Source organism: Microtus ochrogaster, chromosome 18, assembly GCF_000317375.1.
Source record: "Microtus ochrogaster isolate Prairie Vole_2 chromosome 18, MicOch1.0, whole genome shotgun sequence".
Taxonomy (NCBI): domain Eukaryota; kingdom Metazoa; phylum Chordata; class Mammalia; order Rodentia; family Cricetidae; genus Microtus; species Microtus ochrogaster.
In genome coordinates this window covers 61,743,777-61,744,655 of record NC_022020.1, presented here as the reverse complement: position 1 = coordinate 61,744,655, position 879 = coordinate 61,743,777, and the positions used below count along the sequence as shown (strand labels likewise).

The 879-nt window shown below is 47.8% G+C and overlaps 1 protein-coding gene across 2 annotated transcripts in view; it reads right to left on the bottom strand.

Annotated features, from left to right (window-relative positions):
• Positions 1-879, bottom strand: part of Epg5 (ectopic P-granules autophagy protein 5 homolog) — an 88,626-nt gene that overhangs the window by 51,842 nt on the left and 35,905 nt on the right. For both annotated transcript variants that reach the window (XM_005356294.3, XM_026783403.1), the window contains exon 20: positions 352-462. In XM_005356294.3, the coding sequence (XP_005356351.1) occupies positions 352-462 (111 nt within the window). The remainder of the gene's footprint in view (positions 1-351; positions 463-879) is intronic.

Sequence of the window (879 nt, the reverse complement as noted above, 5' to 3'; positions counted from 1 at the left end):
CTGGGGCGTGAGGAGAGCAGGCTAATAGACTGCAGGGCCCTACTGGGGCATGAGGGAGAGAACAGCTATGACCTCACGCAGCCTGAGATGGGCAGTGTGGCCGAGGCCACACACTGAGTGCTGACTAAGGTCTGTTCTGAGTGCTGCACACAACACGTTCAACTACAGCCCCATCTGAGCCCGAGGACACTGAAGGCAGAGATAAAAGCAAGCCGCCCAAGGCACAGAGCTAGAACAGCAGAATCATTCTGAAACCTGGGCCACGTACCCCCAACACTTGATCTCTCTCCACTCAGCCCCCGGCCAGCCTCAGTAAGGATGGTAACAAATGGCCCTCAGTAGATAGCATACCTGCGTGGACATGGACAAGCCCTCCACGAAAGAAGGCGTGATGTTGCCTGCCACAATCCAGCTCACCAGCGAAGAGAGCAGACTCCGGTCACAGTGGTAACCCAAAGCGTTCTACATGGGGGAAGAGGAGCAACAGAGTCTCTGAAGACCCTATCATTGACTCTTCCAAGGATATTAGCAGTTACCTCCACATTGGAAGATTCCAACAGGACACAGGTTCCATGGTGTTGCTGAACTCAGTTTCAAGCATTTCATTCAGAATTTTGTCTCTATGTTCATCAGGGAAATTTGCCTATGATTTTCTTTTTTTTATCATCTCCTTAACTGTTTTTGGTATCAGAGTAACACTCCTTTTCATTTTTTGGAATAGTCTGGAGGGCATTGCAATTAGTTCTTTAAAGGTCTGGAGAGTAGATCAATGACCCAGTCATGAGCAAGTGCATGATGTACATGTATGAAAATACTATCCTGGATGTCATAACAATGGATACACTAACTGAAAAAGAATTTTAAGAATGGGACTGTCTG